Raw genomic sequence first — 12119 nt, forward strand, 5'->3', positions numbered from 1 at the left:
TAGAGGCTGGCACCCAGACTCCTGGGCCTGAGGGAGGAGGGGCCAGGGGCCTGGACTCCTGGGTCTGAGGGAGGAGGGGCTGGGGTCTGGACTCCTAGGTCTGAGGGAGGAGGGGCTGGGAACCTGGTTTCCTGGTCTGAGGGAGGAGGGGCCGGGAGCCTGGACTCCTGGGTCTGAGGGAGGAGGGGCCGGGGGCCTGGACTCCTGGGTCTGAGGGAGGAGGGGCTGGGGGCCTGGACTGCTGGGTCTGAGGGAGGAGGGGCTGGGAACCTGGTTTCCTGGTCTGAGGGAGGAGGGGCTGGGGTCTGGACTACTGGGTCTGAGGGAGGAGGGGCCGGGAACCTGGTTTCCTGGTCTGAGGGAGGAGGGGCCGGGAGCCTGGACTCCTGGGTCTGAGGGAGGAGGGGCCGGGGGCCTGGACTCCTGGGTCTGAGGGAGGAGGGGCCGGGGGCCTGGACTCCTGGGTCTGAGGGAGGAGGGGCCGGGGGCCTGGACTCCTGGGTCTGAGGGAGGAGGGGCCGGGGGCCTGGACTCCTGGGTCTGAGGGAGGAGGGGCCGGGGGCCTGGTTTCCTGGTCTGAGGGAGGAGGAATTTGGGCCCAGACTCCCAGGTCTTCCCAGCCCCCTGCCCCTCCCCAGGCCCATCGCTGTCCTCTGTGCTGAACGAGCTGCCGAGTGCTGCCACCCTTCGGTACCGAGGCCCTGGGGTGCTGCCTTGGGGGGCGCTGGCGGAGGAGGAGGAGGAGGATGGAGGAAGGAGCAGAAAGGCCTTCACAGAAGTCACCCAGACAGAGCTGCAGGACCCTCACCCTTCCCGGGAACTGCCCTGGCCCATGCAGGCCAGACGGGCACACAGGTGAGGCCCCACCTCCAGCTGGGACCCGCACAGCCCGGACTGGGCCCTTCTCCCATACCTTGGACACAGTCTCCTCCCTCTGTCCTCTGCTGCTCCTGGCTTCTGGGGCCTCTCTCTGCCCAGCTCAGAGCTGCCTCTCTTGGTTTCTTTTTTCTCCTCATCTTTGTCTCTACTTCGGACTCCAGGTGAGTGCTGCCTTTCGGTGGCTCTGGGGTCCCTTCTCTCTGGGATTTGCCGTCTCCCTGGTCTCCACCAATCCTGTCTCTGCCTCAGTTTCTCTCTGTGTGTGTCCAAAATCTGTTAATATTTATTTCTCTCTGCTTTATACTGCAACCTGAGCAACATAGCGAGACCCCATCTCTATTTTTTAAAAGTAATAATCGAAGTAACAATATGACAAAAAAAACAAGTTAAAAGAACAGCTCTCTATATAACATTTACCTTGTACAAAGTGTTATAAGTAATCTAGAGATGATTTTTTTTTTTTTTTTTTTGAGACAGAGTCTCGCTCTGTCGCCCAGGCTGGAGTGCAGTGGCGCAATCTCGGCTCACTGCAAGCTCCGCCTCCCGGGTTCACGCCATTCTCCTGCCTCAGCCTCTCCGAGTAGCTGGGACTACAGGTGCCCGCCACCATGCCAGGCTAATTTTTTTTTTTTTTTTTTTTGTATTTTTAGTAGAGACGGGGTTTCACCGTGGTCTCGATCTCCTGACCTCGTGATCCGCCCACCTCGGCCTCCCAAAGTGCTGGGATTACAAGTGTGAGCCACCGCGCCCGGCTTCTAGAGATTATTTAAAGTGCATTGCAGGGCTGGGTGTAGTGGCCCATACCTGTAGACCCAGCGCTTTGGGAGGCTGAGGCGGGAGAATTGCTTGAGCCTGGAAGTTTGAGGCTGCATTGAACTATGATTGCACCACTGCACTCCAGCCTGGACAACAAAACGAGACACTGTCTATAAAAATCAGATAAAAATTAAAATAAAATAAACACAGGAGGATGTGTGTAGCCTGTATGCATATAGTGTACCGTTTTATATAAGGAATTTGGGCATCTACAGATTTCAGTATTCTTAGGGAGTCCTTGAACCAACCCCCATGGATACTGAGGGACGGCTGTATTCATAAAGTGAGAGCCCAGATAAACTGCAGCTAGGGCAAGCGACACAGCATGACAGCACCCTGTGTGTCCCTCCCCTGACACCCCCTTTCTCCTCACAAGGACAAGGTAACCTCTTCTCCCTAACCTTTTTGCTCTGATGCCCAGGCTGGAGTGCAGTGGTGCGATCTCAGCTCACTGCAGCCTCCGACACCTGGGCTCAAGCGATTCTCCCACCCCAGCCTCCTGCTTTTCTGTAGAGCTTTGCTAGCTGTGCTCTGCAACTTTATGCAAATAGAATCATACAGTCTTCAGTCTTTTGTGCTGGCATCTTCTGCCTAGCATTAGGTTTCTTTCTTTTCTTCCTTGGAATCTCACTCTGTCACCCAGGCTGGAGTGCAATGGCGCCATCTCAGCTCACTGCAACCTCCGCCTCCCAGGTTCAAGCGATTCTCTTGCCTCAGCCTCCCGTGTAGCTGGGATTACAGGCACCCGCCACCAGGCCCAGCTTTTTTTTTTTTTTTTTTTTTTTTTTTTTTGGTATTTTTAGTAGAGACAGGATTTCACCATTTTGGTCAGGCTGGTCTCGAACTCCTGACCTCAGGTGATTCACCCACCTCAGCCTCCCAAAGTGCTGGGATTACAGGATTGAGCCACTGTACCCAGCCGGTTTATTTTTTATTGCCACAGAGTATTCTATCTTATGTATAGGCTACAATTTACTTCTCCATTCTACTGTTGGGTTGTTTCTACATTCAGATGGTTCCCAGTCTGGGGCTGCGAAACCCCTCATTTTCTGCCTGTTTCCCTCCCAGGCAAAGAAATGCCAGCAGGGACCAGGTGGTCTATGGCTCTAGAACTAGGACGGACCAATGGGTGCGGCTACTTCGGAGATCCAAGGAGAAAACAAAGGAAGGCTTTCGAAGCCTGCAGCCCTGGGCGTGGACACTGAAGAGGATCGGGGGTGCGGTGGGGTTCGGGTGGTGTCCTGGGGGCAGGGCCTGGACTCCTGGGTCTGAGGGAGGAGGGGCTGGGGACAGACTCCTGGGTCTGAGGGAGGAGGGGCTGGGATCTGGGTATGAGGGAGGAGGGGCTGGGGGTCTGGACTCTTGGGTCTGAGAAAGGCACCGCTGAGCCGGGCGCGGTGGCTCACACCTGTAATCCCAACAATTTGGGAGGCCGAGGTGAGTGGATCACCCGAGGTCAGGAGTTCGAGACCAGCCTGACCAACATGGTGAAATCCCCGTCTCTACTAAAAATACAAAAACTAGCTGAGCATGGTGGCGCACGCCTGTAATCCCAGCTACTTGGGAGGCTGAGACAGGAAAATTGCTTGAACCCAGAAGGCGGAGGTTGCAGTGAGCCAAGATCATGCCGCTGCACTCCATGCTGGGCAGCAGAGCGAAACTCCGTCTCAAAAAAAAAAAAAATATATATATATATATATGTATATATATATATATAGAAAGAGAGAGAGAGAGAGAAAGAAAAAGAAAAGGAAAGGAAAGGAAACGAAAGGGGAGAGGAGAGGAGAGGAAAAGAAAAAAAGAAAAGAAAAGAAAAGAAAAGAAAAGAAAAGAAAAAAGAAAAGAAAAAAGAAAAAAAGAAAAGAAAGAAAAGAAAAGAAAGGCGCGGCTGGGCCCCAGTCCCGGGGTGGGAGGGGGTGGTCTGCTCCCGGGAAAGAACCTGAGCCTCTCTCTGCTGCCCCCTGCAGGCCAGTTTGGCGCCGGCACGGAGTCCTACTTCTCCCTGCTGCGCTTCCTGCTCCTTCTCAACGTGCTGGCGTCTGTGCTTATGGCCTGCATGACGCTGCTGCCCACCTGGTTGGGAGGCGCTCCCCCAGGCCCTCCCGGCCCCGACATCTCCTCGCCCTGCGGCCCCTATAACCCCCACTCCCAGGGCCTGGTCACCTTTGCCACCCAGCTCTTCAACTTGCTGTCGGGAGAAGTAGGTGCCTGGGTCCCTGGGAGATTCCCCCGCCCACCTGTGAGCCCAGTGCCTTCAATGACACGAACCTCAAACCCTGACCCCAGACCCTGACTGTGCAGCTCCAGGAGCCCCTCCTCCTCCCACAGTGGCCCCTGCACCGCCTTCCCCCCACAGGGTTACCTGGAATGGTCCCCTCTCTTCTATGGCTTCTACCCGCCCCGCCCACGCCTGGCGGTCACCTACCTGTGCTGGGCCTTTGCCGTTGGCCTCATCTGCCTCCTGCTCATCCTGCGTCGGTCAGTGGCACCTGCACCCCTGACCCCCTGACGGGACGGGTTGGGGTGGGGGAGCAAGTAGTGGTGGCAGAAACCCCCTCCCCAAGAATCCTCAGTCTTACTGTATAACCCTTTATTCTATGTGAGTTAAAATCAAGGTTTTGGGCCAGGCGCAGTGGCTCACACCTGTAATCCCAGAACTTTGGGAGACCAATGTGGGCAGATCACCTGAGGTCAGGAGATCGAGACCATCCTGGCTAACACGGTGAAACCCCGTCTCTACTAAAAATACAAAAATTTAGCCGGGAGTGGTGGCGGGCGCCTGTGGTCCCAGCTACTAGGGAGGTTGAGCCAGGAGAATGGCGTGAACCCAGGAGGCGGAGCTTGCAGTGAGCTGAGTTTGCACCACTGCACTCCAGCCTGGGCCACAGAGCGAAACTCCATCTAAAAAAAAAAAAAAAAAAAAGATCAAGGTTTTGGGATTTGTTTTTGGTTTTGTTTGTTTGTTTTTGAGACAGAGTCTTACTCTGTCGCCCAGGCTGGAGTGCAATGGCACAATCTTGGCTCACTGCAACCTCCACCTCCAGGGTTCAAGCGATTCTCCTGCCTCAGCCTCCCAAGTAGCTGGGTTTACAGGCTCCCGCCACCACGCCCAGCTAATTTTTTGTATTTTTAGTAGAGACGGGGTATCGCCATGTTGGCCAGGCTGGTCTGGAACTCCTGATCTCAAGTGATCCACCTGCCTTGGCCTCCCAAAGTGCTGGGATTACAGGTGTGAGCCACCGCGTCCAGTCTGTTTTGTTTTTTGAGACAGGGTCTCACTCTGTCACCCGGCTAGAGTGCGGTGGTGCAATCATAGCTCACCAGAAGCCTGCGCCTCCGGAACTCAACTGATCCTCCTACCTCAGCCTCTGGAGCAGCTGGGACCACAGGGGCGCACCACCATGTCCTGCTAAAAAATTTTTTTTAATGTTATAGAGACAGGGTCTTGCTATGTTGCCCAGGCTGCGCTCAAACTCCCGGGCTGAAGAGATCTACTCACCTCAGCCTCCCAAGGTGCTGGAATTACAGGCATGAGCCAATGTGCCTGGCCAAAAGTCAACGTTTTTTTGTTTTTTTTTTTTTTTTTTTGAGACGGAGTCTTGCTCTGTCACCCAGGCTAGAGTGCAGTGGTGCGATCTCAGCTCACTGCAACCTCCACCTCCCGGGTTCAAGCAATTTTCCTGCCTCAGCCTCCCAAGTAGCTGGGATTACAGGTATGTGCCACCATGCCCGGCTAATTTTGTATTTTTAGTAGAGATGGGGTTTCACCATGTTGGTCAGGCTGGTCTCGAACTCCTGACCTCAGGTGATCTGCCCGCCTCGGTCTCCCAAAGTGCTGGGATTACAGGCGTGAGCCACTGTGCCCGGCCAAGAAGCCTCGATTTTAAGAGCAGGGAAAAGCCCTGGAATAGGTTTTAAACAGGGGAATACAGTCGGAGTTGCATCAAAAGAAGGTCCCACTGGCTCAAGAACTGAGAATGGATTATAAGCGGGCACAAGTGGAAGCAAGGAGACCATGTGGGGGCCCTCTGTGGTTGTTCACGTGAGAGATGATGGGGGCCAGGGCCAGGGCAGTGAAGGTGCACATGGTCTCTTTGTCCAGTTCTGTTCCTGCCCCTGCTAGGGTTCTCTATCTCCTTCTTGGGTCTTTGCCCCCCTCTCTTGAGTCTCTTTACCTGCCTGTCCTCTCTGGGTCTTTTTTTTTTTTTTTTGGAGGTGACCTCCACCTCCTGGGTTTGAGTGACCCTCCCAGCTCAGCCTCCCAAGTAGTTGGGATTACAGGCATGCACCACCATGCCTGGCTAATTTTTGTATTTTTAGTAGAGACGGGATTTCACCACATTGACCAGGCTGGTCTCAAACTCCTGACCTCAGGTGATCCTCCCCCCTCGGCCTCCCAAAGTGCTGGGATTACAGGCATGAGCCATGGCGCCTGGCCTGCCCCCCTCTCTTGAGTCTTTACCTGCCATCTTCTCTGGGTCTCTGTCTTCTCGGGTCTTCCCGCCGCAGCTCCCTTCTCTGGATGCCTGTACTTCTTATGGGTCTTTGACCCCCATCTTTTGTAGATTTAGTTTCTCCTTTCTCACTGCCTTTGTCTCCCTTTCTCCGAATCTCCCTCCGGGGCCTCTGTCCCTCCTCCACATCTCTGTCTTCCTCAGGGCCTCTGTCTCTCTCACTCTGGGTTTCTGCCCCCTTCGCTCTGGGGCTCTGTCCCTGTCTCCTAGGTTTCTGCCTCTCTCTTTGGGGTGCCTGCACCCCAGATCTGTCTCTGAATCTCCCTTGGACTTCGCCTTCAATGACTGTGTCTCTGCCTCTTTGACTCTTTCCCCATCTGGTCTGGTGGGAACTCGCCTAGTACCCAAGGCCTTAGGGTTCATCTTCCCCGTTTGTCCCAGTATGAGGGGTTCCCCTATAACCCCCGTTCCTGACTGTCCTTTCACATCCCGTCTCCCGGGTCTCCCCTCTCAGCTCGGTGTCTGGGCTGAAGCAGACACTGCTGGCGGAGTCCGAGGCTCTGACCAGCTACAGCCACCGGGTGTTCTCGGCCTGGGACTTCGGCCTCTGCGGGGACGTCCACGTGCGGCTGCGACAGCGCATCATCTTGTACGAATTAAAGGTGTGATTAGGGAGCGGGATCTGCAACTGGGTAGGGACCAGACAGGACCGGGCTGAGATAACGCACAGGGCCTAACTCGGTGATGGGGCCTCCGGAGAGATGCTAGGCAGCTCCTTCTCCAAGAAAGGCAGGTCCTGGGGAATGAGAGGGTTGAGAGGAGGCCGAGATAGGGCTGCCCGAGGAGGTCCAAGGGTGTAGGAAAAGGATGCGCCAGGGCTGGGATCGGTGGCTCATGCTTGTAACCCCAGCACTTTGGGAGACCGAGGCAGGTGGATCGCTTGAGTCTAGGAGTTCGAGACCAGCCTGGGCAACATAGGGAGGCTCCCTCTATACCAAAAAAAAAAAAAACTTTTTTTTTTTTTAAGTAAGCACAAGAAGCGGGCGGGGCCTAAGCCAATTTGGTTCAAAGTTAAGTGATGGGAGCGGCCAGCGGGGCGTCTTGAAACAGCTGAACTGGAACTTCAGGCCAGGAATAAAGCGCAGGGCCGCCTGGGGGCGGAGCCTCTGATGGGCAGGGCTGACGAAAGGCGGGTCTTGGGATGCTGGGCGGAGCCTCCGGGGCGGGGCCTGGGGTGCTGAGATTGGCCGCGGAGGGATGGGTGCTTGGGTTGCTGGATCCAGCCGCGAAGGGGCAGGGCTGTAAAGGGCCGCTGGTTTCCTGGAGCGCCCCGGAGCGAGTGGAACCAGGACTGCAGAGGTTGTTAGCGGGTGGGGAGACCGCCTGCATCAGTTCACGTTAAGGAGGATCTCTGGAGAGCCAGGCCTGGGGAACCGAGAGGCCCGCGCCTTGGGAAATGGAGTCCAAGCGGGCATCTCTTCTGCCTTCAGGTGGAGCTGGAGGAGACAGTGGTGCGGCGCCAGGCTGCGGTGCGGACGCTGGGCCAGCAAGCCAGGGTTTGGTTGGTGCGGGTGCTGCTCAACCTGCTGGTGGTCGCGCTCCTGGGGGCAGCCTTCTATGGCATCTACTGGGCTACGGGGTGCACCGTGGAGCTGCAGGTGCGGAGGGTCTTGGAAGAGGAAGCCAGGGGGTCCTGGAACCTACATTTCCAACGGTGGAGGGAGGGGACGGAAGTTTGGGATACCAGAGATTTTAGAGAGGAAGTATGGGAGAGGGTATGTTTGGACCCTGAACTTAGGGATTTTAAAGGAAGAAGAGAGGCTGGGCGCGGTGGCTCACGCCTGTAATCCCAGCACTTTGGGAGGCTGAGGCGGGCGGATCACGAGGTCAGGAGTTCCAGACCAGCCTGACCAACATGGTGAAAACCCGTCTCTACTAAAAATACAAAAATTAGACGGGCGTGGGCGCCTGTAATCCCAGCTACTCAGGAGGCTGAGGCAGGAGAATCACTTGAACCCGGGAGGCGGAGGTTGCAGCGAGCCGAGATCGCACCACTGCACTCCAGCCTGGGCAACAGAGCAAGACTCTGTCTCAAAAAAAAAAAAAAAAAGAAGAAGAAGAGGCCGGGGGGAGGACCTTAAGCTTGACTCCTCCAGGACCCCAAGCCTCTACTCATGATCCATCTCCCTCCCAGGAGATGCCCCTTGTCCAGGAGTTGCCACTGCTGAAGCTTGGGGTGAATTACCTTCCGTCCATCTTCATCGCTGTGGTCAACTTTGTTCTGCCGCCCGTGTTCAAGCTCATTGCTCCACTGGAGGGCTACACTCGGAGTCGCCAGATCGTTTTTATCCTGCTCAGGTTCCAGCCTCATGGGGATGGCTGGGAATGATGAAGGGTGGGGGCGGTCAGAGGGATGTTGGCGCTGACAGGTAAGACACGGAAATCCTGCTGATATCGGATCCAGGGATTCAAATCCTGACTCTGTTGGCCAGGCGCAGTGGCTCACACCTGTAATCCCAGCACTTTGGGAGGCCGAGGCTGAGGTCAGCAGTTCGAGACCAGCCTGACGAACATGGTGAAACCCCTTCTGTAGTAAAAATACCAATATTAGCCCGGCGGTAGTGGCTTCTGTAGTCCCAGCTACTCGGCAGGCTGAGGCAGGAGAATGGCTTGAGCCTGGGAGGTAGAGGTTGCAGTGAGCTGAGATCGCGCCACTGCACTCCAGTCCGGGCGACAGAGTGAGACCCTGTCTCAAAAAAAAAGAAAAAAGAAAAAAAAGAAAGAAATCCTGACTCTGTCACTGGGCCTCAGCTTCTTCATCTGTGAGATGGGCTGAATGCGGGCGCGTTCCACTGAGACGGGAACTGCCACATGGTGGGTACCGGGTCAGGGCCCATTCTCCTCTGCCTTCCCCCCTTCAGGACCGTGTTTCTTCGCCTGGCCTCCCTGGTGGTGCTGCTCTTCTCTCTCTGGAATCAGATCACTTGTGGGGGCGACTCCGAGGCTGAGGACTGCAAAACCTGTGGCTACAATTACAAAGAACTTCCGGTGAGAACGGCATGCGATCTGCCTAGGACTCTTGGGTCCCTGAAGGAAAGATGGAGCTGGGTGGGTCCAGACTCTTGGTTTGGGCGGAGAGGGTGCTGGAACACTCTCCCAAGGGTATGAATGTTTGAAAAACGAGGACCCCCAGAGAAAGTACTGACGGTCTCATAGGCTTGAGATGTGGAGACTCGGACGCCTGGGCCTCCAGGTGCCCGGGTCCTGAGGTCTTTCTGACCTATTTCTTCCTTCTTCAGTGCTGGGAGACTGTCCTGGGCCAGGAAATGTACAAACTTCTGCTCTTTGATCTGCTGACTGTCTTGGCAGTCGCGCTGCTCATCCAGTTTCCTAGAAAGTGAGAGCCCCGCCCCTCGCTGTGGCCCCGCCCCTCTAGGACCAGGCCCTGCCCCATCGCGCTGTTCTTTTCACCGCGCACCTTTTTACTATTCCCGCCTCTGCCTGCTCCCTTTGCTTGCCCTAGGTCCGCTGATCTCCCCACTCCCCGCCTTTGTTTTAGTGGGTTACTTCCCTCGGGCCCCGCCCCTACCGCGGCGACACCTGGGTCCGGTCTAGGCCTCAGGACCCGCCCTCTGGACACACCCCCTCCACGTGGAGTCTTGAAAGTCCCGCCCCTCCTCAGATACGCATGCTTCCTATTGGCGGGCGGGGCGGTGAAACTCCAGGCCGCCGCTCCCCTGACTCGGGCCCGGCCCCGCCCCGTCCTTCAGGCTCCTCTGTGGCCTCTGTCCTGGGGCGCTGGGTCGTCTGGCGGGAACCCAGGAGTTCCAGGTGCCCGACGAGGTGCTGGGGCTCATCTACGCGCAGACGGTGGTCTGGGTGGGGAGTTTTTTCTGCCCTTTACTGCCCCTGCTTAACACGGTCAAGTTCCTGCTGCTTTTTTACCTGAAGAAGGTAAGGGGTAGGGGGACCCTTGGGTCTGAGGCGGGAGGTATTGGGGCCCGCACTCCTGGGTCCTGGGTAAGGAATATCCAGGGGGGCTGGATTACTAGGTCCTGAGAGAGGAGGGGGTTGGAGGACAGACTCCTGGATCTGAGAGAAGGAGGGGTCTAGGGCATTCTGACTTACATGTCTGAGGATCTGGGGACTCAGACTCCGGGGTCCTAGATGAGGAAGGGGCTCAGACTCCTGGTTTGTTAAAAAGGAGAGGCAGGTAGGCCGGGCGCGGTGGCTCACGCCTGTAATCTCAGCACTTCGGGAGACTGACGCGGGTGGATTACCTGAGGTCAGGAGTTTGAGACCAGCCCGGCCAACATGGCAAAACCCCGTCTCTACTAAAAATACAAAACAAATTAGCCGGGCTTGGTGGCGGGCGCCTGTAATCCCAGCTACTCGAGAGGCTGAGGCAGGGGAATTGCTTGAACCAGGGAGGTGAAGGTCGCAGTGAGCCGAGATCGTGCCACTGCACTCCAGCCTGGGCGACAGAGCGAGACTCCGTCTCAAAAAGAGAAAACAAACAAACAACAACAACAGCAAAACAAATTAGCCGGGAGTGGTGGTGCCCACCTGTAACCCCAGCTACTGGGAGGCTGAGACACGAGAATAGCTTGAACCCGAGAGGGGAGGCTGCAGTGAGCGCCACCGCACTCCAGTCTGGGCGACAGAGCGAGACTCTGTCTCAGAAAAAAAAAAAAAAAAAAGGCACAGACTCTTGTTTTTCAGATCCCCTTTCTCCGTGCCTTCCCCCACCAGCTTACCCTCTTCTCCACCTGCTCCCCGGCTGCCCGCACCTTCCGGGCCTCCACGGCGAATTTCTTTTTCCCCTTGGTCCTTCTCCTGGGTCTGGCCATCTCCAGTGTTCCCCTGCTTTACAGCATCTTCCTGTAAGTGCGAGAGGTTCCCGCCTCTCTCCCTCCCCCTCCCCCCATTCAGTGTTCAGACTCCTGGCTCTACGTGAGCCTAGCCTGTCTTGACTTCAGGATCCCGCCTTCTAAGCTGTGTGGTCCATTCCGGGGGCAGTCGTCCATCTGGGCCCAGATCCCTGAGTCTATTTCCAGCCTCCCTGAGACCACCCAGAACTTCCTTTTCTTCCTGGGGACCCAGGCTTTTGCTGTGCCCCTTCTGCTGATCTCCAGGTGAGGTGGCCCAGACTTCTGGGTCTGGGTTTGAATGCGTGTGATCTGGGGGCCACCACCTGCGTCCAAGAGAGGAGAGGCTTGGGCGTGGGAGCAGGCAACATACTGAGTCTGAGAGAGGAGGCCTAGGCTCCTGGACTGCTGGGTCCGAAGGAGGAGGTGCGCGGGACTTAGGACTGCTGGATCTGAAGGCGGAGGGGCTGGGAGACTGAACTCCTTGAGCCTAGACGAGGAGGGGCTTAGGGGTCCACATCGCTGGCTTCGAAGGAGCCAGACGTTTGGATATAATGGAAGAGCGTGTCAGGAGTGGCTTCCGTTCCTGTCTCCTCCAGCATCCTGATGGCGTACACTGTGGCTCTGGCTAACTCCTACGGACGCCTCATCTCTGAGCTCAAACGTCAGAGAGAGACGGTGAGCCAGGCGGGTCCCTGAGAGGGCCCCTGGGGAACATGGGTTGGGGAAGAGGGCTGTCTCACCTCCACCTCTCTTTGCCCCAGGAGGCGCAGAATAAAGTCTTCCTGGCACGGCGCACTGTGGCGCTGACCTCCACCAAACCGGCTCTGTGACCCCCGCAGCCCACGTCCCACTATCAGACCCCAGGCCCACCGTAAGCCTAGGTCACAACATCTGTAAACTAGGAGAACTGGAGAAGACTCCACGCCCTTCCAGCTTTGGTATCTGGAGATTTCCAGGGCCCCTCGCAGGGACGCGGCGTCCCTAACTCTCGGGTGATCTTTCTTGTATCAATAAATACAGCCGAGGTTGCTGAGCGCGCTTTGAAATCTGCGTCCTGAAGGTGGGGGCAGGGCTACAGCAGGGCAGGAGCCAATCAAAT

General features: G+C 56.4%; 2 protein-coding genes across 2 annotated transcripts in view; both read left to right on the forward strand.

Annotated features, from left to right (window-relative positions):
* The window catches only part of LOC115836941 (transmembrane channel-like protein 4), a 4776-nt gene extending 4114 nt beyond the window's left edge, over positions 1 to 662 (forward strand). Inside the window, exon 5 of the mRNA XM_030820103.1 lies at positions 611 to 662. Within this exon, the coding sequence (XP_030675963.1) occupies positions 611 to 662 (52 nt within the window). The remainder of the gene's footprint in view (positions 1 to 610) is intronic.
* Positions 561 to 12066, forward strand: TMC4 (transmembrane channel like 4). Its single transcript, XM_030819706.1, has 14 exons — positions 561 to 855; positions 2764 to 2912; positions 3663 to 3895; positions 4052 to 4173; positions 6664 to 6811; positions 7640 to 7807; positions 8344 to 8507; positions 9071 to 9197; positions 9449 to 9546; positions 9920 to 10103; positions 10902 to 11032; positions 11129 to 11284; positions 11617 to 11695; positions 11782 to 12066. The coding sequence occupies exons 1-14, from the start codon at positions 833 to 835 to the stop codon at positions 11848 to 11850; spliced, it is 1851 nt and encodes a 616-aa protein (XP_030675566.1). The 5' UTR covers positions 561 to 832; the 3' UTR covers positions 11851 to 12066.
* Positions 12067 to 12119: the final 53 nt, after the last annotated feature.

The sequence above is a fragment of the Nomascus leucogenys genome, chromosome 10, assembly GCF_006542625.1.
Source record: "Nomascus leucogenys isolate Asia chromosome 10, Asia_NLE_v1, whole genome shotgun sequence".
Lineage (NCBI taxonomy): Eukaryota > Metazoa > Chordata > Mammalia > Primates > Hylobatidae > Nomascus > Nomascus leucogenys.

What these genes read in the sequence shown, in the direction of transcription:
- TMC4 (XM_030819706.1), top strand. Translation starts at nt 833, where the DNA reads ATGCAGGCCAGACGGGCACACAG. An exon ending in TCAACTTGCTGTCGGGAGAA is followed by an intron (nt 3,896 to 4,051) that starts GTAGGTGCCTGG and finishes TTCCCCCCACAG; the next exon opens with GGTTACCTGGAATGGTCCCC. An exon ending in CTCATCCAGTTTCCTAGAAA is followed by an intron (nt 9,547 to 9,919) that starts GTGAGAGCCCCG and finishes CCCGTCCTTCAG; the next exon opens with GCTCCTCTGTGGCCTCTGTC.